This window comes from Saimiri boliviensis, chromosome 13 (genome assembly GCF_048565385.1).
Source record: "Saimiri boliviensis isolate mSaiBol1 chromosome 13, mSaiBol1.pri, whole genome shotgun sequence".
Lineage (NCBI taxonomy): Eukaryota > Metazoa > Chordata > Mammalia > Primates > Cebidae > Saimiri > Saimiri boliviensis.
The window spans coordinates 88032788-88057282 of NC_133461.1; the positions used below are offsets into that span (position 1 = coordinate 88032788).

The window sequence follows — 24495 nt, forward strand, 5'->3', positions numbered from 1 at the left end:
GCCCTCTGGGATACCCAGACCTAAAGGGTCCCCAAGCCAGGGCTGTGACACCCTCTTTGGAGCTCTGCAGTTCCTGGCATCTCCAAGATTCCAGGTGCCACAGGGTTCCCCTCGTCCAGATGTGGGTGCCCACAGTGGAAGCCACATGCAGTACATCTGGTCCAGCTGCAGCCTCACATGGAGCTGCCACACCACAGCAGCTGGTATGCCTGGCTGTGTGCAGTGTCTGGATCCTGCATGCACTTGCCCATACACCCCTCACTGCTCAGTGCCTGGCACGTTCTTGGCAGGTGTGGGATCTGGGCCAGTAGTGCAAGCCAAGCACAGCCTGCCAGGCTGAGTGTGAAGAACAAGCCCAGTGGGCATTAGCAATACTCAGGCAGAAGGCACCACCAGCCACAGAGGTTTCTGGCTGGCAAAGTGACAACTCAAGAATCCTGTGACATGAAGATCATATACCTAATGCCACCAACCATAAGAAAAACTCATCTGTTCTTTAACATACGTAGTTTGGTCCTTCCATTGATCTTTTTTTTTTTTTTTTAAATAACATTGACCTACAATTTAAGAAAAAAGTATTAGGAATTTAGCTTTTATTCAAAATTAAATAAGCAAAAGCAAAAATTTTAAGAAACTTTTACAAATTACTTACATAAAAGAAAGTTAATAGGGACAGTCACAAGTTTGCAACAAATAATTACAAAAGTTTCTAGGGCAGCATGAATATAAACCATGTTGCAGCATGGTGATCTAACTGTGATATGAATAAGGCATAACTAACATTTGCACCAAGACGAGAATTAAAAACAAAAACAAATTTTAAAAGCTTAGTTCTATATTAAACTTCTTCTCTTCTCCCAGATCCCTAATAGGTTTATACTATGTATTTTTTTAAACAAACACATCATGTCAAACTCTAAGTTACATAAATGGGCCGTTAATGTGAAAAGCCCCCTAAAATGTACAAACTAACTGGTACTGAATTGAGTTATCCATTTACCTTTATGTACAGTTAAATGTAAACCATATTTTCACAGTTTTGAGTGTTTTATGAATAGATGCACAGTACCACGTCAGGTTTACAATTGTTCCTGAAAACTGGCTCTAGGTTCTGCATACAATGCCTGTCGGTCACTGTGATGCAAGTATTTACATAAATAAGAAACTGTGTCATAGTCAATGGTCAAGACAGTTCAGCAAGAGCAGTATTTCCAACAAAGAATGATCCTCAACACGATATTTTACATAGTTGTGCAAATATAAGCATTAGGACAGATATATCTGAGGAAATTCAATTTGCAAAAACTTGTATCACTACTCTTGTAAACCTGGGCAATAAATGACCCTCAGCAAGTTCTGCTCTCTATGGCTTTTTTTGTTTTAAAATTTTAAAGCCAGAGAAAATGCACACACACTACCCAACCCCCACAAACACACACACACGCATACACACACACACACACACAGACACACACACTCTCTCTCTCACAGACATACAGAGTTCTTATTTCATTTTAGAGTATGGTACATAGTGCAACTTCACAATGTAGAGGTTTAACACACATTCAGTGCGTGTTTTTCTGTGCAAGTTCTTAGTGGTCTAAATCCTAGTTGAAGGTATTCATTTGCAGAACCACACGATTCAGGAGGTTGAAGGAAAAAAAAAAAAAGTTTCATTACATTTCTGAAACCAGCACTAGATGTGCAAAGGCAGCGGACAATCTGGCCATGAACACAGCCAGATTAGAGTAACTTTAAAGGGAGATCCAAGCAGTTAGTTACTTAGATTGGTCTCTAGAAAAATAGGTCAGTATATGCTGTATCTTTGTCAACCGTTCTTTCAAAGACTTCATTGACAAAACTGACAGCTGGTATCGTGGATCTACAGGGAGAACTGCAAGGAGCCACCAACACCACGCAGGTCCATTAGGAGTTGCCTAAAACAATGGACAGTTTATAGTATTAATAAAACAAGGATTTACATAATAACAACAGTAGCAAACCACCAAAAAACTATTTATTGAGCACTTTTACTACGCATTAGGTGCCATCTCCAATGTCCTTAACAATTATGTAAAGTATAAAATGGGGAAACTGAAGCTCAGAAACATAATGCAAATAGTCCAGGATCTCTCAGCTCATACGTGGCAGAGCCAGAGCCAAGATTCAAATCTAGACTTGACTCCATAGTCAACATGTGCTCTTTCCTCCTTACTGCACTGCCTTAAAGCAAGGTATCTTGACCTCAGGCTACCGACACTTTGAGCCAGATAATTCTTTGTTGTGTGTAGCTGTCCCTATGCATTACAGCACATTCAGCAGCATCTCTAACCTCTAACTACCAGATGCCAGTAGCATCTCCCCACCCAGCTGTGACAGCCAAAAATGTCTCCAGATAATGCCAAATATCCTGTGGGGGCAACATGCCCTTAGCTGGCAGCCACTTTCTTGAGATATATATCTAAAGCATTAAGAAATGTTAATTGAGCGCCGGGCGCGGTGGCTCAAGCCTGTAATCCCAGCACTTTGGGAGGCCGAGGCGGGTGGATCACGAGGTCGAGAGATCGAGACCATCCTGGTCAACATGGTGAAACCCCGTCTCTACAAAAAGTGCAAAAAATTAGCTGGGCATGGTGGCACGTGCCTGTAATCCCAGCTACTCAGGAGGCTGAGGCAGGAGAATTGCCTGACCCCAGGAGGCGGAGGTTGCGGTGAGCCGAGATCACGCCATTGCACTCCAGCCTGGGTAACAAGAGCGAAACTCCGTCTCAAAAAAAAAAAAAAAAAAAAAAAAAGAAATGTTAATTGAGATTTAAAATTTCCTCTAAGTATTAAGGAACCCTAGGAAAGATAAAAGCAAAAAGGCCTGTTTCCAATTTTGCTCAAAAAGGAAACATCTCCAGTGAAAAAGTCCCCGTGATGTTGTAAAGGCCGACTACTGGCTATTGAAAAGACTAGAAATTTCCAAAAAAGACTTGTAAGCCACCTTCAGTGAACCTTGAATTCCTATTTATTGGACTTAAAATATAAAGCTTCAGAATGACAAAAGGAGCTAGGACATCAGTGCTGATCTCAGTAGGCCCCCTCTAAAATCAGATTCAGTTTCTACATTTGTGCATTGTCTGCTGTCAGCTAAGCATCGCTACCTCCTCTTCTGCATTCCAGAGATGTTAGAAACTGTCTCCTAAAATCCCCTCTGTCATAGGGTTCCAGATTAGGGTTAGCCGATGAAAGGCACTCTTGTAGGGTGTAGAAGCTGGAAGAGAAGCCATTATCCTCGGAAGATTGTTGCAAAGTATGAGCAGCAGCTTTCCAGAGAGCTCCTGGAAACCCCTTCCTCTACTGCTGAGGTAGTAGTGGGGACTTACTGGGATTCCTAAGAATCACAGCCACTTCCCCACTAGTTCTTCAGAAGCACCCTGTTGGCTGTTCCTGATGCAGAATCTCTGGTGGCAGATTCCCTGACTTCTGCAGGTGACATCCCTGACCTTCCCTCCCACAGCTCCCCCAACTACTCTATAAAGTCTGCATCCTACATCAAAACTTTCATCCCAGGAATAAGCAGCATGGCTGCTTTTGCTTTCTTGCCCAAATCCTAACTCACTCAACATCGCTAACAGAAAGCAGTGATAGAGGATAGGATAATAAAAGGCAAGGGTGGTGAAGGTGATGGGAAAGTTATATTGAATTTTTCCATAAGCTGTTTTTTTAATCATTTAAAATTTCTTATTCAATATTGTTCTTACCAAAGCCTATTTCTGTGACGTTTAATCAGATTCAAGTAATCAGTTAAAACAAATAGATAACAACTGATAATATGTTAAACAGAATGAATACTAAATGTGGAGATGGCCCAATGTTGGTGTTTCAAGTCCAGGTGAAGGATTCAATTGGGATTCAGACAGATGCAGACCAACCCTTGAAAACGGGAATGAGGCAGTGTGCATTACAATGAGATCTATTATTTCTCCATCTTCACATATTTACTGACAGCCATTCCTATGTGAAATCTATCACATTCTGACCAAAAACATTTAATTCAATTCAAAAATGCTTATGCCTAAAACGTAGTGCTGTAGTGAGTCTATGATCAGATTTTTCAGGAGCCAGACCCTTCTTTTATGCCTCTTGTAGTTTTGCTTGCACAAAAAGTTCCATATATATATATATATATATATATATATATATTCATTAGACTAAGCTTAAATGTAAACCCTATGTACCAGCAAGACTAAAAGAATAACAGTTTCATAAGGAGTGAAGTATTAAACATGAAGAGGAAAAAATGAATAAGTGGTAGGGTAAAATATTGGGAAACAGAAAGATGAGAAAAGATTTTTAAATGTATAGAAAATGGTAAATCTCTCTGCTGTCAAAGAATAACAGCAACAGGTGGTAGGCTTGAAGGCATAGTTGTCTCACAGTCACAGTTTCTAGACAGTAACATCCCATTTTTAATTCCTTACCCCTCCTAAAAATCCTCTTAAGGACTGGCTCCCTCTCTGGCAATCTCTCCTACAGGCATCTCAGCTGACACCTATTTCCAGCCTCTACTTGTATGGAATGTACTAGATACCACTACTCTAGAGAACTCATGATTCTAAAGATGAGGTGGGGATGGGAGCAGAGGGTGGTCAAAGAAAATGTAGTGCAGAAAGGACAATAAAAAAATGAAAATGTCAAAGTCTGCAAATTTGGGTTTACATCGAAGTGACGTTGGGGGAACAGAAAAGCCACCATACCTGAAGGTTTTCTTCCCTCTCGGGCATTGATCCAAAGTGCTGAAGAATTTGGCTTCGAAATCTGTCTCGTAAATTCTGAAACCAGCTGCAGGCTTGAGAGTAGACCAAATCATGAAGCTCTCTGAGATTCTTAATCTCATCTTCATTCTCAACCTAGAAGTACAATAGTCAGTAAGACTGCTGTGTCTAATTCCCCATCTATATGCCAACTGACACAAATGGAAAAAGGCAACAGAACAACAGGGCAATACCTGCTTCAGTGCTGACCTCCCAGAAAGTCTTATTCCTTTGCTATAATACATATTTCTGCCTCATACAGGGCTAACTGACCGTACTAAAGAAAGACAGCAAGGCCTGACCTATGCCTAACCTCACTGACTTAGCAGTGCAGTATTGCAGAACCCTACTAACAGCCCCCAAGTGGGAGGACTAAGATTGAGAGTGAATTTTGGTTCAAAGGTCTACACTAATTTGGAATTCCTTTTGTCTTTACAAATCAATGGCTTTTGAAAGCAGTGGAACAAAAAAGTGGATGACAGTTGCTACAAAAAAAAAAAAAAAGATGAGTGATTAGGGTGCAGATGACATGACAGAAAGTAATAACAGGAGGAGTCCAGGCCCAGTTACATCTTTTACTAGGGAACTGGGTCAACGCACAAAAACAAACAAAAAGCTACAACAAATAACTCAGCATATAAAGCCAGTATGTCAGAGAGGTAATTACACAGTGATAAACTTCTGCTCTAAATGCCCAAGGCTACAGCTACCTCTGGAACCCCCTCAGTATATTATTTAGAGTACTGGGTCACCAAACTGCAAACGTAAAATTAACTTCATCAGTCTTCTACCCTGAGATAGAAGAGTCATCTCAGAGAACACAGGTAGGAAGATCTAAGTTTAACTCCTCCATCTTATATTGATTTCTTTAATGCACACTTACATCCTACTTGCTATGTGCCAGGTCATGCTGTCTCATATATACAAACTCATCCGAACAAATACCAGGCCTGACTCAGCCTTTCATACTTCAGGGATGACTCATATAAAAACAACAAAGAAACTCTGAAAACACTGTGAAATATAAAAATAGGACTACAGCACACAAGAGACAAAAAAAAATTTTTTTTACTTTTGAAAGATTTGAAATGAAAATTAAAACTAAAGCTTAAAGAGCATCTCCTTTTCACGAAGCTATGTGAATGTACTTAATGCCACTGAACTGTGCACTTAAAGATGGTTAAAATAGTAAATTTTATCTCTATTTTACCACAATAAAAATAATTTTTTTTAAAATGTAGAGGAGCCATATAATTGAAGAATTTTGGTCTTGGAATGCCAATACAGGATTCTGGCCCTTGCTAACATACACTGAACTTGACAGAAGCAAGAAATAAAAAGCTTATGCCTTGTTCAGTCTTTTTTTTTTAAGCATGGGCTTTGCACCCTCACAAAATTCAAGAAAACAAATGACAGGTTCTAATAAACAAGGAATGCTAATAATTATAAGAGTATGCAATGAAAAATGGAGCTGGCCAAAAAGCAGGCAAAAACTTTAAAAGCAAACTTTACTGTAATGATTTTTAACAGAACTTAAAATTTCATTAGAAAACACAGAAAATAGAATCATTATAAGACGAAGAAAATTTGCTATAAAAAACAAATTTGAAAGTTTTTCCAGAATGGACAAGAAAATCACTATATAGATGAAGACATTATGATGAAAAATTATCAGTCATTCCTAGGACCACAAAGAGGACTCAGGTTTATAAACATCACTTTCAAAATGTGATTCTATTGCCTACATGTTTATAAGTATTAATACATACAGTCATGTTATTATGTTATTTAGCCATATACTCAAGTGATTTTGTCATCAAACCCAATATATGAAGCCATAAATTTATATAAAACTGAAATTATACTTTCCTCATCTACTATTTCATAGAGTTCTGGAAATTCTATGATTTAATGTTCATGAAAATACCTAATGCCAACATCCAATAAATGTTGACTGAAAGGCCTAAACAGATCAATGAACAAGTGATGGTATAAGATCTATGTTTTTATAATGCCTTTCCAAAAGAAACTGTCTTCAATTTGATATTTATAGCATTATAAGGGCCAACTTAACCCTATTGTAGAAAAACATCACAAAAACCCTACGCTGGTAAGATATCACCAACATGTACACTGATAGTGCTTTCTATGTCTGCCCCAGGATCTTCACACAGCATTCAACTCTATTTTACCATGTGCGTTCTCTTAAGCACAAGAACAACCTTAATATATAAAACATTTCTTATAAGATTTGATGTGTTTACATTTACATCAAATTTCAATCTACTAATTACATCGGCTTCAACTACTAATACTTTCAATAAAACAGGGCAGAAATGTAAACCTTTCAAAACTTAGATGGCTGGAAGTTGAACTTACTCAACCACCATTGTTAAGTACCTAACACGTGTATCACACATGTCCATGTGTACATACGCACATACATTCTAGGCACTGGGCTGTTGTTAACCCTGTAGAAATAAAGAGAACCTATGTTCTAGTTTTCTAAGTTCTCTCAGAATGTGCAACAATTTCAGAGCAAGATACAAAAAGGTTAACTTGGAGCTCATTCTCACAGGTAACAGTGGTAAGGCTCTCTAATAAGAACTGGTTCTTGTGCCTAGAAAACAGCCTGCATGCCTGTACCAATCCCTGCAACAGAATATACTAAAGTATGTTGGAAAAGCACGTTTTAAAATACCTTAACATCTTCCAGATATTCAATGTCAGCAGTGCAATATCCATCTTTCATTCCTCTTTTTAAAACCCTAAACCGCTTTCCTCCAACTGTATCAACCACAGACCTTCCATCAGGTAAGAAATGCACGTTTCTAATTTGTAACATACAACCATAATCTGCAAAACTAAAAGAAAACCTTGATTAGTATCAAAGGCGAAACATAAACATGTAAGTTCTCATCCATATTGAAACGTCTAACCTAAATACAAATGTTTAAGTTCACAAAAAGCATACCTATTTTGTGTATCACTGACACACATGCCAAACTGTTTGGTTCCAGTCTGTATACTTCTTCGAATCATCAATCTGTATCTTGGCTCAAATACATGGAGAGGGCAAGGCACAGTGGGGTAGGCCATAGTGCAAACAAATATTGGAACATTCTTGGTCAAGCTGAGGGAGAAACAGTTTAATTATTATAGATCATACAAGAAAAATGAGTGAGGTTTACAACAGTAATGAACTGATTTTTTTAAAAAAATGAATTAGTTCTAAATACGGTGATTTTTGTTCTTAGCAAGAACAAGAATCAGCACCCTGTTCATTAAGCTCTCACTGATGAAATATTAATACTAAAAATCTGCTGTGATCCTCTTATTTCTAAGAGTAAATTGAATTTTAAGACACCAGATTATCTTACAGAACTAAGTATCTTTATGAATCAAGATAATTTATTATAAATAATTTTATATTAAAAATTTGTTTTAACTATTTATAACATATGACAGTAAATATCTTTTATCCAAACACTCATACTCTTAGATAACAATAAGAAAAAGCGAACTCTCACAAGACAAAAAGCAAATAATTCAAAATTCTTTGGCATTAAAATATTTTCAAACGTAAGATCAGAAAACATATTCTGATGAGATAACATTTTTTCCAAGTAATTAAAATGATATAACATTTTTCATTGCCATACTGGTAGAAAGCAAGACAAGGATAAAGTCAATGCCCAGTCCTGTCCAAGGCATGGGAAAACTGGTAGCATGGGAACAGTCTGAAACAGCACAAGCATGCTAAAGAACATGGCTACAGACAGACACCTTATGTCGTTGGTTGGACACGCGCATGTTCTTGGAACCAACCAGCTTACTTTCAGACATGAGTGAACAAGTGCTATATGAATGTTCACTGTAGCAATGTGGATAATAACCAAAATGTAGAAGCATAAATAAGAGACTAGTAAGATCAATTATGGTACATCCATAAAATGGAATACTGTATTTCCATTAAAAGATAATGTGTATGACACTGAATTAGAATAAATGTTTATATTAATGAGAGAAGGAGGTTTCGATATAGATCATGAATAACATCCCATCTTTGTTTAAAGCTTATTTATACATACTGCATTCAAGTTTGGAAATATATATGCCAAAATGCCAATAGCTGATTCCCTTTGCAGGGTTGCAGATTATGGCTTTTTTAAATGCTGATTAGTATTTTTGAGTTTTTTTTTTTCCAAAATGACCATCAATTACCTATATAAACATAGTATTTCATAAAACATGTTTAAAATATATGTTTTAAAACACAGCCCCATTAATCAGCAGCTGGACTCCCTGATGCTTTTCTCTCTAACACACAGCTTTCTTTCTGTGTGACTACCTCATCTGTCCTTTGAGTCTACCACTGTTCTGTGGGCAGGCTGGTTGTATTACTATGTTTAAAATTTCAAAAGAATAACTGCTGCTTCTTCAACCTAGATGCTTCAGCATTGATCAAAAAGGTTCCTAATTGTCACATCACAGTATTTTATAAATCACACAGTTAAATATCAATTCTGTGAGAAGACAAAACACTATCTATTTCTATAAAGAGTAGAAATCTTTCTTCTGTTGAAGTCTCCTGGATTACTGAAAACATCTGATGGGCACATGTTGAAAAAGGAGTCTATAAGCACAGGTTTTGTTAGAAAGTAACATTAACATATAAAATGTTCAATTTATATTCTGAAAAATAATGGTAAGAAAAAGTTGTTAAATAAAACAGCATATACAAATTATAATTTTGTTCTTTGGTGTGCTCAATTAAAGGAAAGCAAAAGAAATAAAGAAATTAAAAACTCATGAATAAAATTTAAAGAAACCCAAGTGACTGGTCAGAGAGAAAGACATTTAGGAAAAAGAGAGGAAGAAAAATAGGAAATAAAAACAGAAACGGGAAAACAAGCAATGCCTGGTCCCGCCTACCCAGCTCCATCAGCTGCTGTGTTCTCTTCAGAGTGGTCTGCATTACCCAATCCCAAGGTTGCCTCCAAGATTTTCACCCACCCGACACCAACTCAGTTCTGTTCCCAGTCAGTATCTTCATTAATTGAGGATTTGGCCCTGAACACACCTCTTCCAATTTCAGTCTCAAATCTCAAAGTTTGGAAAGCCCCTTCCCGGGCCTCCATGTGACAACAAATCCCCTGCTAATCTAGGTTATTGACCCTCAACCTTCCTCTTGCCCAACCTACCATGACACATAAGAGCCACCATTACCATCCATGTCACTGTCACCAGCGCCCCCTCTCTATTTCCCATTCCACTGCCTGATGGCACTGTAGGAAATTCCTCCCCCGCCTAAAATACTGCTTCAGCCCACAGAACTGAGTCAATAACTCCCTATAAAACATCCGGATGTTACCAAGTGAACATATAAAATTCTGTCTGTTGAGGACAGCGAAAACTGACCAGTACTTCTTGACTAGACTGAGAACTAAAGACAGGATCCAGCTTGTGGTGAGGTTTCTCCTTACTATTAAAGGGTAGCAGTTCATAATTTTTTTTATGAGAAGAAACTTACTGTGAGAGTTCAGCAGTTTCTTCATCATATATTTTTTTTCTCTCAGACAGTTCATCAGGCAGATACTTCACTATTAATTCTTCCAACAGCTGTGTGACACAGTACCTCCTATCTGCTAGATACTAAAAGACAATATTATTTTACATTCCAGCAGTGGTTTTCCTACAGTATTAAAAAGGCAACATAGTTAACTGATATATTAAAGCCTTTATTACATACTTATACCGTCAATTCTGGATTAATTTAATTAGTGAGGGGAACAATACAGTAGATGATGCTAAGCAAAAAAAAAAAAAAAAACCTGTCTGAGGCTTTGCTCAAGTGCAATGAAGATAGTTGGCTGCAACCTGAACCAAGCCCTGTCCAGAAGAACTGCTTCCTGCTGTGACCACAGCTCCTGTTAGCCACAGAGGGCCCTGCCCTGCCATCTTCCATAACATCTTCCTTTTCCATCTGACAGCTCATGGGTACTAAACTATCATTTTAACTGAAACGCAAAAAAGAGATAAGGAATAAATAAAATAAGGCAAAACAGCACATTTGCCTTATTGAAGAAAAGCAAAACATCTGTTTTGTTCCCAATTTCAGACACAGTCTCTAGATAATTTTTCTTCCAGATTTTTCTTCCATTGTCACCTACTATTGAGTAGAGCAGCAGACCTCAATTCTGTCCTTGAGTAACCCAAGGAAGGTGAGTTTCTTGGGACAACTATCACTCAGACCCTTATCAAGATTTTGCTTTTCCTATACCATCCATCCACCCCAGCTCTATATAAAATCATACATTTACACTGCCCCTAAATATTCTGAAAAAGTACTATCCTCATGCATTTTTATGTCATTCTCTATTCCAACTTATAAAAGCCATCTCTCTCACTCCTGCCGATTAAAAACGTATCTATCCTTCAAGGTCTGACTCCAATTTTATCTTTCTCAAAAACTCTTCCTTAATTATTTTTTTCTAACTCAAGAACTCATATTTTACTGTTTATACCACACAGAAGGCATTGTAGAGTGTAGTATATGCACACAGATACATTACATCTCTGTAGTTAAACTAAAAATTGCTTAGGGTAGGGCCAGGAACACGGTCAGAGTGTATGCAAAGAACTTTGTACAAAGAAAAAGCCCAATACATACTTATTTCATAAAACTAGTGAGGATTGTCTCCCAATCACAAGACAAAGCCATTCCTGAATCTGCAGTCAGTAAAAACAAGGGTTTTGTCATTATCCAATGAAGAACAGATGAGGAAATGTGAAAGATTAGGAAATTGGTGGTGGTTTTCAAAGACGACCATGAATCAGGGCTTCTTAAAATACAGACAACTGAGCCCTATGCCAGAGTTTCTGAGCATGTGGAGTAGGGTCCAAGAATCTATGTTTCTAACAAGTTCTCAAGTGACAGATGCTGCTGATCAGGGGAGCATGGAGAGAGGTGCCGCTTGAGCAGGTAATATATACACAGATTAATGTTTATCATAAAATTAATCAAATTAGACATTATAAAAGCAATTCCATTATCATTTTCTATTAAATTAATAAAGATGTTTAAAAATCTGGGAAAATACAGCTTCTCTCACATTACTGATAGGAATCTGAATCAATGTAACATTTCTGGGGATGAGGCAATCAAACTGGTTTTAGGGCTTTATAAATATCTGACTTTTGATCCAATAATTTACCTCCCAAAATTTAACTTAATGAAATGGTCAAAGATGCATACAATCGTTAATTTTAAATGATGTTGGAGAAAGCATGGTAAATTTAAAAAAGAGAACAAGAAACCTTATATATCCAACAAGAAGGAAGCATTAAATCATTGTACTATTATGCTGCTATAAAAATCATATATCTAAAACAGATGTAAATGGAAAAATGAGCAAAATAAAATGACAAATAGGAAAAATATAAAACTGAAAGCATACCAATATTTTTTAACAGTATATGTATTTTGAATTTACAAATTATATTATGCATGAAGGGTATCTTCAAAGTTGGACACAGGACATTGTTAAATAGTATGCCAGTTATACTTTTAAAAATATGCTTAATGTATTTTTCAATCTCTATTTTTTAAAAAAAGAATATTTCTAATTAAAGCAATGGATCTACTATTATGCCAAAAACTGCACTTACTTTTGCACCAATCTAATAGTTAATCTGGAAAAACAAGCATCATAGTTATCCTGGGGAGTATCTAAATGAAGTCTGGAAAAATAGCATATTTACAGTACTTCATTTAAAAACATTGAGCATATTACCTGAAAATGTAACTAATGAACTCTTTTAAAAATAAATTTATCTGATGTTTCCTGATTTTGAGAACACTTTGAATATGCTTTTGTTTTACATATCAACTTGTTATATATGTAAGATACATATCAAACATAATAACAGACATGCTATTATGACATCCATACTGAGTTGTTTTCTATATAGAAAATACTGTATGTATATCCATAACGGTTTTATTAATTTTTCTATTCGTATTTAGAAGATACTTTTCTTTAAGCATCCTGTCAATCATCAGAGACAGAATCACTTTCCCTAATCAATGCTACCACTGCAACTGCCTCTCAGAATCACAGGCTTTAGCCTGATTGTAGGTGATCTACAGTCACTCAAGCATGATTAAGAAGGTGCTGTCTTCCCATCAATTACAGAAGACACCCACTGAGGCCTAGCTATTTTCCTATCAGAGGTTATTAGCACTGATCACTGACTGACTCTAAAGAAGGGGTATAGGAAGCTATACCTCCCTCTCTTCTTTCCAGTCTACCACTTTTCTAGAGCTGAACTGTCCAATGTGGTAGCCACTAGTCACATGTGCCTACTTAAATTTAAGTTAAAAAAATATAAATATACTTTCTTAGTCACACTAACCACATTTAAAAGCTTAATAGGCATACATGGCTAATGGCTAACATATCAGACAGCAAAGATATGGAACATTTCCATCAATGCAGAAAATTCTATTGAACAAAGTTCTTCTAGATGTTAAGGAACCTGAAACAGTCTACAAATCTGGCTTATTATTGAGGGTTGGAGGCAGGAAAATAGTGTTTTCCCAATATAGTCATCACCAAAATTGAACTTATCCCTAACCAGATGACTAACCATATTCACTTTTGTTTAAAAAAAAAAAAAAATTAAGTACAAGGAGTTTGGTCTTGAGTATCTGTCTTCTTTTCCCCCATCCTCTTCAACCTCTCTTTTCTCCAACATTAGCATATGGGTAGTAAAATATTATCCTTGTTAGTCACTCAGCATACAGAATGTAATTCTGAACATGATCATCACTATTTCTATGGTTGAACAGAAATTAAACCATGCTGCCAAACTTAAGACCAATAAACAGACACATATACAAATATTTACCTCCTTTAAGCTTTCTTTGCAAAGAGGACAATATGGTGCATGATCTAAACAACGCTCCAGACAATTCTTACAGAACGAATGTCCGCAAGGGGTTGTTACTGGCTCAAAAAACAACCTGAAATCAACCAAAATACATGTTAGTTTTCACATTAAACTATGTATTGGAAAAGCTTGTACTACTATAGAACTGTAACACTAATCACTATTTAAAGTAACAAGGAGGGCCCAGTAGGCAGGCAGGAAGGAAGGGGCAGTAATAAATACAACCATACCCTCCCAGAATGTTTTAAAAGTCCTCCATCAATGAGGCCTCCTGCCAAGGCCCTAGAGATATCCTGAATAATGCCACAGCCCTTGGATACTATGGCTACTAAGCACTTGAAATGTGGCTAGTCCAAACTGATACGTGCAGTGAATATAAAATATATACCAGATTTCCAAGACTTTGTGCAAAATAATGTAAAATACATTAATAATATTAGTTATTATTATTAATTATTAGTTAGCTTTTGCAAAGCCTTTAGATTCCCATTTTAATATCAACTTAAAAATGATTTCTTAATAGGCTTTTAAGACTCTTACACTGTAAAACTCATAGAAAGAATGACCTAATAAATAATGCATTTGAATTATAAAGAAATAATATTAGGCTTAATATTAAATGTATTATTCAAATATTACAGAAAAACTAGTTTTACTTATTTTCTGAAACATGGTATTTCTGAATTTGCTAGAAATAGATTTAGAGGTACTTTAGGAACTGTTTAGTATAATCCCCTCACTTCACAGGTGAAGAAACCAAGGCTCAGAATTAAGACTTGCTCAGGAATTTAACTTCTACCAGCCTAGTGTGACCAGCACCAGGCCTCCATAAGAATCTTCTGATCCTACACAATTCATGTAAATGAGAAATGTTATTTCAAAACATTGTCTTTTAGAATTATAGCATTCTGGATAATGGAAATCCTTATCCTTATGTTACTTTAAAAAGATTTTATGGTTGATATATATTAATAAGATAGGATCACATAGATAAAATATATAATTAGAATTCTTATCCAAATTTAAAACCATGGAGATAGGTAAGTTTCAATAATAATATCTATAATTTTCTTAGTACTTTATAATTTCCCAGATTCCTTTTACACTGAAGTCATGTGATTTTTACCACACTGAGATGCATGCTATGCAAAGACTGACCCCACTTTCTAAATTAGAAAACCTGAGGTTCAGAGATTCAGTTATTTGTTCAGGCATGAAAAGTAAACCCAGGACTAAAATTCATGCCTTTGTATTTTTATTCCAGCATTCTGTTACTTTATATTGTCTATTATTACCTTTATCTACATTGTATTTTATTTATACTAACATAAAACATTCATCTTCTGTAAAGTTTTACATGCTTACCTCATGCAGAGAGAACACTCGAAATCCGAGACATCAATTAATTCTTCTGGAATATCACCATAAGCTAATGAAAACATACAGACTTCATTGGGAGTTTCTATTAAAACAAAGACACAGGGTTTCTTCTTTAGGAAAAATTTTAAAGACTATTCTGACTAAATTTATTTTATATAAGTGAGAGCAAAGTTTTTACCGCTTTGTTTTTTAAGCTTATTTCTTCCATCTTCATTTACAATCACATCCTGTTCTAAAAGAGACAACTTTCTTTTCAGCAGAACACCTTTTTCTTGAACAGACAGAACAGGTTCTGAGGACACTCTTTTTAAACCGTCTTCTCTGGCAGACATTTCTGTTGAATTTATAGACTGTGCTGACTGAGCACGGTTTAAACTTCCTTTGACGGGCTCTGACGTGACTTCTGGTATTCCTTCACTCTACAAAAATACAATAAACAAAGGTAACTGTATTTCTTTACTATCCTTTATTCCTCTCACCAAGAATCAAACTGAAATCAAATTTCAATGCCTTATAATGCTCATTTTAATGTTCATTTAATAGCACTAACTTGATTCCAATACTGTGACAAGTAAATGATTTTTGCCAGCACAGTTGGCCCTCCGTATCCATAGGCTCTGCATCCGTGGGTTCATCCAACTGGGAATAGAAAATATTCTAAAAAAAAAGCCTGAACATATATAGACTTTTTTCTTGTCATTATTCCCTAGACAATACTGTATTTACATAGCATTTACATTGTATTGGGTATTATAAGTAACCTAGAGATGATTTAAGCATACAGGAGGATGTGCATAAGTTACATGCAAATACTGTGCCATTTTATTAATATATCAGGGACTTGAGCAACCTTGAATTTTGGTATTTGTGAGAGGTCCTGGAACCAATCTCCTACAGATACAAGGGATGACTGTACTTACAAATCCCTAGAAATCAAGCTGACATGTTATAATGAGGCTTAAAAGTAGTCATGCTCTAACACAGCTGTTCCTATCCTGAGGAAACATAAATGCAATGTTGTATACATATTTTTAAAGAACTAAATATTTTCTGAAATTCACATGACCTAAAATTGTGACTAATTAGCAAATATTTTACATAAAAGATTTTGGTGTAAAATAAAAGTTATGGAAAAAATTCTACTAAGATAACTAACCAGGTTAAAAGTACTTAAGTAGATGCTAGTACTTGAAACCAGGAAAATGAAGATCTTAACTTGTAAAGAAATAGATATGCTAAATTCATGATAACCTCGTCTCACCCCGTACCTGCTTTGGGCTAGGCTCATTGGGAGACTGAGACGCTTCCATCACTGAAGGAAAATCAAAAGGTCTGTTTTTAGTACATGGTAAAGAACTCCAGGAAGATTCCTTCAGGCCTTCTTTTAAGTTTTCAGGTAATAATAAATCACATAAAATCTGCAAGAGAAACAGTAGAAAATATAAAATATTTTGTAAAGAATAATTTCGTATAAATTTACCTAATTAAGAATATTTAGAAAGTTTGTAGCAGACATTATTTTTAATGAGCAGGAGAGGAACAAGGTAAGCAACACTGTAAGTTCAAAAGTCTTGCAAAACTAGGTGTGCCTCATAGAGTCAAATCACCCGCAAAAACACTGTTCAAAACTTTGAAAGGAAGGCATGGGAGTAGTTATCAGGGTAAAGGTTGACCTTTTAATTAAAGGACTATTAAAAAATCTTAAAAGAAATATTAAATATCTATCTCTGAATCTTAGTGAGCCCTATCTTATCTAAATAGTTTATTGTTCACTTCAATGTGTATTTGTAAGGTTGGACTTGAAGCATTTATGTGAACTAAACATTGGACTTCTAACTACAAAACTACACAACTTCCTGTACTTACACTCAATTTAATATCTCACTGAACAGCTAACCTGTGTGGGCAGTTACTGCTGCCCAACACTTGGTTAGAAACACCCAATGGCAGCTTTCCTATAATAGCTAGGAATTTAACTGGGAGACAGCTGGAGAATCAAATTTCTGGGTGCTTATCTCAGGAATACACCTAACACTCCAATAGAAACAGGGTAAGTTAAGAAAGGGGAAGAACGTGGCAAGAATAAAATGAAAGGAATTCTGATATTTTTGCTTGTCAAATAATCTGTATTTATAGGTACAGCACATACTTCTTAAAGTCTAAATTGGAGGTTCAGTTTTTCAGCTGTTATCTTTCAAATACACAAAAATCAGAATGAATCACAAGTCATTCATGGAAATATAAACAATGTAGATAAAAGTGTTTATCTTTGGTAGATGCTCAAATACTCCATTTAATAAGCAAACATTTAAAAATATGTATATACACATTTATATTTCTTGTGTTTTAAAAAATGTACTAAACATATATCTACTCTGGAACCCAGCAATTCCACTCCTAAGTTTTTGCCAAAGAGATGTAAAAACATATGTCCACAAAATGACTTGTACGAGAATACTCATGGCAGCTTAATTTATATCAGGAAAAAATACTGGAAACAATCCAAATGAAAATCACTACTAACTGAAAACCACAAATTCCATTACGTTCATATAATGGAATACTTAGTCAACAATAAAAAAGGGACTAGATGTATCTAAAAAATATTATGTTCAGTGAAAAAAAAAAAAAAACAGACACAAAAGAGTACATGCTGTATGATTCCATTCCTATGAAGTTCTAGAATAAGCAACACTACTCTACAGTGACGGAAATCTGAACAGTAATTGCCTGTAGGAACAGGGTATAGAGGATTTACTGGAGAGAAGATGAAGGTGCTTTCTAGGGTGATGGAAATAGTCTCTGTTTTGATTGGGATGCTGTTAGACAGGTGTACACATTTTTCAAAACTGAGTGAAGAGTAAAATCCATGCATTTTATTATATGTAAATTATACCTCAGTTCAGAAAAAGTATATTGGAGAAAAACAAAATATTTTAAAGCATCCTTTGTTTTGCATCCACCTGATCCTATTAACCAACCAACAAATACATACAGAAATAGAAGAATGTCTGGCAGCATGCAAAATGCAGAAACACATGCTCTTAAAGTTTGCAGTCTCAACAAGAAAGTAACACTAATGAACATGGAACAGTCAGAAAACAGACAATAGTAAACATTTTTTTCTTAAATCGGTGGACTAGAATGTATATGCAAATAAACCTCATAGAGGATATATCAATGTCAGCTGGATTCCTTAGGGAGTTGAAATCTGAGAATAATCTCAAAGTTCTCATGCTTCAGGCTACATAAGCATCTCCTGGGATGTTTCTTAAATGACTATTCCAGTTTCAGAGATTCTGATTCCAAAGACTTGTACTTGGTGGGCCCAGGACTCTTTTAAGGTTTAACATCAACCCCACATGATTCTGACAAAAAGCCACACTCAAACACTGCAACTGTGATACATAATGTAGCATGTGTTGAGTATATGGAGGAGAGCAGCATGACTGGGACCATGAATTTGTATAGATTTTCTTAAAGAATTTTTTGAAGACCCTACTTTTCCAGATACTCTGTGAATAAGTCTGGCAAGAGCTGAATACTAGTTTATTTCATGTTGGTATATCAAAAGCTCTGAGATGTTCTGAAGAAACCTGATTAACCCAATGATTCCCAAAGTCATTTCATCTGACAGTTCCCTTCCTTGTACCCTCCCCTATTTAAAAAAAAATTAGTAACTACTAACACACCACAAATAGAACAAAGTATGGAAAGTGGTATACAGAGTATTGAAAAAAATAAGGCAAAACAAGTGAGCTGGGTCAATGCTATTGGCAATCCTGGGGAGTAAGCAGAAGTTAGACCTGAAATGAAAGGCAAAAGGCAGGTCAATACAGCTTCTGAGCAGGAACATCGTGACAGCAATGATTCATTAAGGACCATCAGACTGGCTCAGATTGAACAAACTATTAGAAAACTAAATTAACCAAAAAAAATGCATTGACATGTCTGTGGATGAAATGTTTAGATTTCACTAAGAACTCAATATACTAAGTATATGAACCTGAAAATCACTCAAATTGTCACGTGTTCATAAGTTAGATTTATTTACTACATATGTTCTTATTCCAACTTTTATTAGCATTTTCTTAAACGCGTCTGTCTCTTAGCCCTACCTTGAACTATAATTGTTGGTAAACTGATTACCTTTTCCACATGCAGCTTTGCAGGTGCAAAATCTTCATCAAGGGCTAAGCACTGAAGAAAGAGTTGTAAGGCATCACCTAAAAAACCAGCATCGTGGAGTACTTTTCCTTTCCTGAAGTAGACCTTCAATAAAAGCATATATATAAAATTTTTGTGATATGAATTGCTATTTAAGAGATCATTATCAAGTAAAGAAAAACAAAAGTCTGCTCAGAAATGCTGATTTTGGGCCAGATATGGTGGCTAACACCTGTAATCCCAGCACTTTGGAAGGCTGAGGAAAGATGATCACTTGAGTTTAGGAGTTCAAGACCAGCCTGGCCAACATGGTGAAACCCCATCTCTTCTAAAAATGTAAACAGTGCCGGGCGTAGTGGCTCAAGCCTGTAATCCCAGCACTTTGGGAGGCCGAGGCAGGTGGATTACGAGGTCGAGAGATCGAGACCATCCTGGTCAACATGGTGAAACCCCGTCTCTACTAAAAATACAAAAAATTAGCTGGGCATGGTGGCACGTGCCTGTAATCCCAGCTACTCAGGAGGCTGAGGCAGGAGAATTGCTTGAACCCAGGAGGTGGAGGTTGCGGTGAGCCGAGATCGCGCCATTGCACTCCAGCCTGGGTAACAAGAGCGAAACTCCGTCTGAACAACAACAACAACAAAATATCAACATTAGCCAGGCTTGGTGGTATGCACCTGTAATCCCAGGTACTCAGGAGGCTAAGGCACAAAAATCACTTGAACATGGGAGGCAGAGGTTGCAGTGAGCTGAGATCACGCCAAGGCACTCCAGCCTGGGTGACAGAGCAAGACTCTGTCTCAAAAGAAAAAAAAAAAGAAATGCATATTTTGAAATTCTGAATAATTGAGGCCAAAGCATTTTAAAGGCATAACTACACACTACCCCGGAGAAGTACTAATAGAGGAACTGAGCCCAGACAATTTTGACCAAAGTTCTACAGCAAGTCAGAGCTTGGCACGATCAGAAATACCATATTCCCACATTTTAAAGAAATTATTGATTTAAATACGTATTTAATAAGAACTGTTTGAGGGAAAAGAAAATTATATGTAAAATTATATTGACTTTAAGAATACATCAAGATTAAAGAAATATTAAAATGTGAAGAAAACTTTATCTTAGATTAGGTCAGTATGATAAATGTCTTCCAAAGGTATTAGGAATCTATAATTGCCTATGCTGTTTTTTAAGAAAGTACTTATAGACATGATACTTTTCAGAAATCCCTTATTTTGTCTTTCATTTTTCTCCTTCATAATGTGAGTTCAGCAAGTTCTATGACAAAAATTAGAATCCTACTAATTACTATTGATAAACCAAAAATTCATTTTGCGGGTTGGTCCACCAACAAAGTGTCAACTGTAAACTTTAAATGTGCCTTGCTTATGTGATTAGAATGAGAGATTCTTAAATAACATCAGAGGAGCCTAAAGAACATTCAAGTCTCTAACTCCTGCGCTCAAGTGATCCATCTAACTCAGCCTCCCAAAGTGCTGGGATTATAGGAATGAGTCATTGTACCCAGCTGAACCTACATACCTAGAGCACTAGGTATTTTATTTGGTGTCAAGCAGCTATTTTGTTAAAACTCATAACTGTGAATGAATGCATGTCCCCTATAGTTGAAATTTTATAATTTATGCAAATATAAAACAGTAATTTTACCTCAGGCCAATCTGGAAGTTGAAAAAGAACTGCATTTAAATCTTCTATGGCTGCTTTAAACTCTTGGAGACCAGCATACGATTCCGCTCTGTAAATTTTTACAATCAAGTCACTGGGCTCTGAAATAAATATTTTATAAAGATATGGTTATTTTTAAAAATTACATAATCGACAAATATGATCATAACAGATTAAGAAATGACTTAGTGATTCCAGGGTTAATAATCACCAAACTAAAGTCTATAAGCCAAGGACAGTATAGGCGCAACCCATTTTACATGTTGAATCTTACCTAGAAGTTGTATCAAATCACTGTCATTTTAGTGGAGGAAACTGTCTTTCAGAATATTGTAAATACTTTCATAATAAGAATAACCACTCCTAAGAAAACTTTCCTTTTTTTTACAAAGGGTAGTCCATAAATATTTTAAAAACATATGTCCTAGATGTTTAGATTTGTCTTTTTATATATAGTAAATCTTATATTTTTGCCCTAATTTCTAAATCCTAATTTATAAAAATAGCCATATGCGCAACTATTGCATGCGGAATTCCTGCAGTGACAACGAAATGATAAAGGCTCAATCTTATGAGGGTATACAGTGGTCTTGATTCTGGAGGAAACTGGTTAATACGAGTCAGCTTCTAAGAGATCAAATTTTAATTCCTGTCACCAGCAAAAATGGTACTGGTCCAATTCAAAATATATTTAAAATACCCCTGAGAAAAAAAGGCTTTGTTATTTATTTCACTATCATCTACATCTGTACTTAAGAAACCAAGTTATTATCCTATGGCATTCAGAATTTCAGACACTTAGCTGGTTCACTGAAATTACTGTCATCAATTACTTAAGGTACACAGATTCTAAAACTGACGTCCAAGCAAGGAATTAATTTTTAATATAGCAAGAAATGACATTAACTTGATTCTTATTTTAAAACTACCTTTGAGGTTTTTAAAAACATAAAGTAAGTTATTTATTGTAAGATGGGCATCAAGACCTTAATGTCTCTAAATAAAATTTAATAAAATTCATCAATAGCTCTTGGGTTTACTCTAGTTTTTAGATGATTGCTTTTCTATTGATAACTCCCACTAAGTAATTAATTTAGGAAGGCGTCTTCCAGTTGCTGGTGCTTGAGAACTGGAATTATAATGTTCCCACAATTTAATATCAATGAAAAAATTTGAAAAGTAAAATATTTTGTGAAAACATTTTTTACTTCCTAAAAAAGATATGTCTAGAATATTTTGTCTTGTGCTTCTTAAAGCAATGAAAAATGATCTCTGAACAAAATGAGTATGAATTAAAAGTTCAATATGATTAATCAGTCAAGATTAAAAGTTCCTAGCACAAACCTGGACCCTGTAGGTGTTCAAAAATGTTTTACATTATTCCTGTCTTTGAGGAACTTACAATCTAGCTCGAAAATTTTACTGTGAAACAGCATCATCCAATACTGACTTGTCTAATACAACTGGAGGTGAGAAAACAGAGTGGTATATGGCAAAATAGTCTAAGAATAAGTAGTAAAAGCATCACCATCAAAAACTCTAGGTTGTAAAGGACTGGGTTCAGAAAGTGCAATTTTTCACCCACAGCTGGGGTGCTTCCAATAGCATCCTTGAGACAGACTAGTACCTCCAGCAAGAAGTTCACTATCGCAACAAGCAACTCATTCTTGGATTTTTATTTTTTTATTTCAATGGTTTTCTTATACATCAAGTTCTCACTCCTTTACATTTGATGCCATGCACATTCAGAACTGTTGAATATTTCTCCTTTTATCCATACCTTCACTACTCAATCACCTTTATACAGTTTCTTTATGGCAGCAGTGAAAGAAGTGACGCAGAAGGCCTGTCTTTGAAAAAAACACAGTAAAACTATAAAATGTATCCTCGCTGACCAAAGCGGAAAAAAAAAAAAAAATTTCTTCCCCTCTCTTACAGAAAAACTCAGGATATTGAGATCTCCCTGAAGGAGGTCCTAAAAAGTCAGTATGTCTTGGAATAAGAAGAGAGGATGCACACTGTTAAGTAGAGATAAAAAGAGCTCAATTTAAAAACTCTTGTTCCCCAACTCCTTGTACATAATGTTCTTACTGAGAATTTTAAATGTTAATGGATTATTTTGAATGATTGTTTTTTGGGGGGGAAAAAAACCTTCATCAGGTGACTTCAGACTTCCAACACTTTATTAAAAAAATTAAGGCCATCACACTTATGGATCTCAAACTTTTTAATTCTAAAAAAAGAGCCAAGTGTGCTAAACAAGGCCCTTTGAAAAGCATACAGAAGGTCAGCTTTCCATGTAAACTTTCAAGAAAGGCAACAAAACGGCAGTCCTGTCTCTATCAAGTTTGAAAGAGTCAACAAGTATTTACTATATGCTCTCTACGTGACCTTGAGGACACGAGAGAGAACGAGTCACCTCACTACACACGACATCAGGGAAGATGCTGGTGCTTACTCCATTACTGCAGGTATCTGTAGTGCCTGGCATATTATACACTTTTAAATTGTTGAAAAACAGACAAAATCCAAAGACAACATGGTTTGGGCTAATTGTATTGAATATGATTGTGGTACTTTGTGATCTTATTCTAAATCACTTAATATCTCTGGTCTTCTTTCCGTATCTATCAGAAGCAGGGACAACTGTGCTAGCTGTCATGATTTAACTCCCTGATCTTTATCTTTAGCCCTGATTTTTCACTCTAACTTCAGATTCATCAAATGTCCAACTGCCTGCCATACTTTCTCAAACTCGGCATGTTCTTCACCAAAAAAACGTTTTTTTCATTGTATTCTCTATCATTGACACCACTAACTTCCCAAATCAGAATCATCCTTAACTTTGTAAATGTCACCTCCTATGACATGCCTCTGATCTGCCCTCTTCCAGTCCTATTGCTAGTGGCCCTGGGTTAGACTCCCCAAATCTCTCTTCAGTACTATTGAAATGGTATGCTAACTCATCTCCCTGCCTTCAGTTCTACTCTACCTACATCCTTACACTCCACAAGATAAAATAGATATTATTTAGTACGAGTTCCTCCATGCCTGGCCCCTGCCCATCTCTCCAGCCTTAATTACCATTATGATCCCCCCACTGAATCTAAGTCCCAACTATACCTAACTACTCACACTGCCTCCTTCCTGTGCTGAGCTTCTCCCTTATCATACCATTCTTTATCTTGATAACTTTATCATTCAGCAAGACTCAGCTCAGCAATCTCTTCCCAAGACTCTTTTGTTTCGGGTCTTCCTTCACAATTTATGATGACCATTAAGAGCATGATCTGGCTCTTCCGCCTACTCACTGTGACCAGGGGCAAATTATATCATCTCTGTACTTTAATTTCCTTAGGTTTAAAATTCAGAGGCTTAAAAAAAAATATTAACAAACACCACTATGTGCTGTTCTGAGCGATTTACAATCTTTAAAACAATTTTACATGGATCTAGTATTGTTCACATTTTTATAGAAAACAGCAGTGAGTATACACAGTTTGCCCAC

The 24495-nt window shown here is 35.9% G+C and overlaps 1 protein-coding gene across 1 annotated transcript in view; it reads right to left on the reverse strand.

Moving 5' to 3' along the window:
• Window positions 1-576: 576 nt before the first annotated feature.
• Window positions 577-24495, reverse strand: part of LONRF1 (LON peptidase N-terminal domain and ring finger 1) — a 32703-nt gene continuing 8784 nt past the window's right edge. Inside the window, exons 2-12 of the mRNA XM_039461132.2 lie at window positions 20970-21088; window positions 19284-19406; window positions 16403-16552; window positions 15313-15553; window positions 15120-15216; window positions 13713-13827; window positions 10333-10454; window positions 7774-7932; window positions 7501-7663; window positions 4743-4895; window positions 577-1937 (exon numbers count right to left, since the gene is read on the reverse strand). Coding sequence (XP_039317066.1) covers window positions 1779-1937; window positions 4743-4895; window positions 7501-7663; window positions 7774-7932; window positions 10333-10454; window positions 13713-13827; window positions 15120-15216; window positions 15313-15553; window positions 16403-16552; window positions 19284-19406; window positions 20970-21088 — 1601 coding nt within the window. The 3' untranslated portion in view covers window positions 577-1778. The remainder of the gene's footprint in view (window positions 1938-4742; window positions 4896-7500; window positions 7664-7773; window positions 7933-10332; window positions 10455-13712; window positions 13828-15119; window positions 15217-15312; window positions 15554-16402; window positions 16553-19283; window positions 19407-20969; window positions 21089-24495) is intronic.